We start from the raw sequence: 1,845 nt of genomic DNA on the forward strand, positions 1-1,845 counted from the left end.
CACACACACACACACACACACACACACACACACACACACAATCTTAGTGGGTGTATACCTTGCTGAGAACATCAGCGTTGGGGTCGTTCTGTAGCAGCACTGCGGCGGTGCGCGTGTCGTCGTTTCGTGCAGCGATGTGCAGTGCGGGGAGGCGGACCTTGCCCTTGGTGCCATAGTTGATGAGGAGTGCCACGACATTTTCATGGCCCTGCTGGAGGGCTACTGCCAGTGGAGTGAAGCCATCCTGAGAGAGGGACAGCAAGCAAAAGAGAAAGGATGAAAGAAAAAGTAGGGATGTCATAAATGGGCCAGGACCAGAAAGAGAAGAGAAGTAGGAGTTTTTTTTTTTTCTTTGCATGAAAAAAAAGCTGCATTTTTGTTTAGTGCAAACTCACAATGAGAACTTTCAGGTTGAAGAGACACGTACCTCAGTTGGGAGACTCTGATTGGCACCGTTCTCGAGCAGGAACTTGACCACCTCTAAGTGATTCTCCTGTGCTGCCATGTAGAGAGGACTGAACCCTTTCTGTTAGGGCACAAATATTTTATGTAAATTTACATATACACAAACGACCCAACACCGGAATAGCGGACAAAGATGGATGGATGGACAAACACACAATAATATGGGTCTTTATCCATATTACAAAATGGGATATCAGAAATAAAACACAATGGACGTCTGCTTACACACAGGTATTTGAGACTCTGCTGATCTGATAAATAAATAATTAACAAGTGTTATCTTTAGAAGGGACATATACTGTATGTAAATAGATGGAACTCTTTAGCAAATGTGTAACATATGCAAGCTCAGAAATACACAAATGCAAGCATGCATCCACACAGACTTGGCACATTCTTGTCTTGCTCAAAGCTTGCAGTGACTCACATGTGACTGGGCATTAACATTGGCACCGTAGTTGACAAGCTCAGCCACCACTTTCTCCTGCCCTGCCAGCGCTGCGATATGGAGAGCTGTGTTCCCTTTCTGGAGGACACACACAGACACACAAACACAGACACAGACACACACACACCCCGAAAGAAAGAGGGAAATTAGAGTGAACCAGAGGCCCGGATCCCTACCTGAAATACACTAAAATACACCTTTTGTATTTTGTATTCATCCAGTATATAAAATAAAAACCGTGACGATGAAAGCAGTACATTGTCCATATTTACATTTAAGCCATTTAGTTCATTTAGAAGCCAGCCACCAGCACTCTGCACATTATGACAAAACCAAGGATGAAATAAGTGTCCCCAATAATATGCTATATGGTAATATATAGATCAAAAGATTCACTCTCTCAATAAAACCCCCGCCTTTTCTGTCCCGTATTAAACGGAAAACCCAAACTGAATAATGGATGTTATTAAACAGCTTTTGTAAGCATACAGAGAGAACAAAGTACCTTGGTGGTGGCTTCCAGTTCAATGCCAGAGTGCAGTAGCTCCAGGACCATTTTGACGTGCCCTTCTTTAGAGGCCAGGTGTAACCCGTTGAGACCATTCTTAGAATGAAGACAGAGACATTTAGTCACATTAGAGTTAAAAGTAAAACATATAGAATACAATTTTACCAACTCATATTAAAGTATTAATATTTCATAGCCACAAACTATTTCACATTTGATTAAACATTGTATCGTAAAGCTTTTGTAATAGTATAATAAGCCTGTTAATAATCAGGATTATAATCAGACAGCATTAACTAAAAAGTGATGCCACATGTCTTAAGGCAACTTAATGAGTTCAGTTTTGGTCTTATGAGTAAGTGTAATAAAATACACTAATACACGCACCCACGCACGCACGCACGCACATACACACACACACACA

At 41.5% G+C, this 1,845-nt stretch overlaps 1 protein-coding gene across 10 annotated transcripts in view; it reads right to left on the minus strand.

Annotated features, from left to right (window-relative positions):
- Positions 1-1,845, minus strand: part of ank1b (ankyrin 1, erythrocytic b) — a 91,121-nt gene that overhangs the window by 34,004 nt on the left and 55,272 nt on the right. For all 10 annotated transcript variants that reach the window (XM_032539114.1, XM_032539110.1, XM_032539116.1 and 7 more), the window contains exons 4-7: positions 1,419-1,517; positions 893-991; positions 428-526; positions 59-244 (exon numbers count right to left, since the gene is read on the minus strand). In XM_032539114.1, the coding sequence (XP_032395005.1) occupies positions 59-244; positions 428-526; positions 893-991; positions 1,419-1,517 (483 nt within the window). The remainder of the gene's footprint in view (positions 1-58; positions 245-427; positions 527-892; positions 992-1,418; positions 1,518-1,845) is intronic.

This window comes from Etheostoma spectabile, chromosome 16 (assembly GCF_008692095.1).
Source record: "Etheostoma spectabile isolate EspeVRDwgs_2016 chromosome 16, UIUC_Espe_1.0, whole genome shotgun sequence".
Taxonomy (NCBI): domain Eukaryota; kingdom Metazoa; phylum Chordata; class Actinopteri; order Perciformes; family Percidae; genus Etheostoma; species Etheostoma spectabile.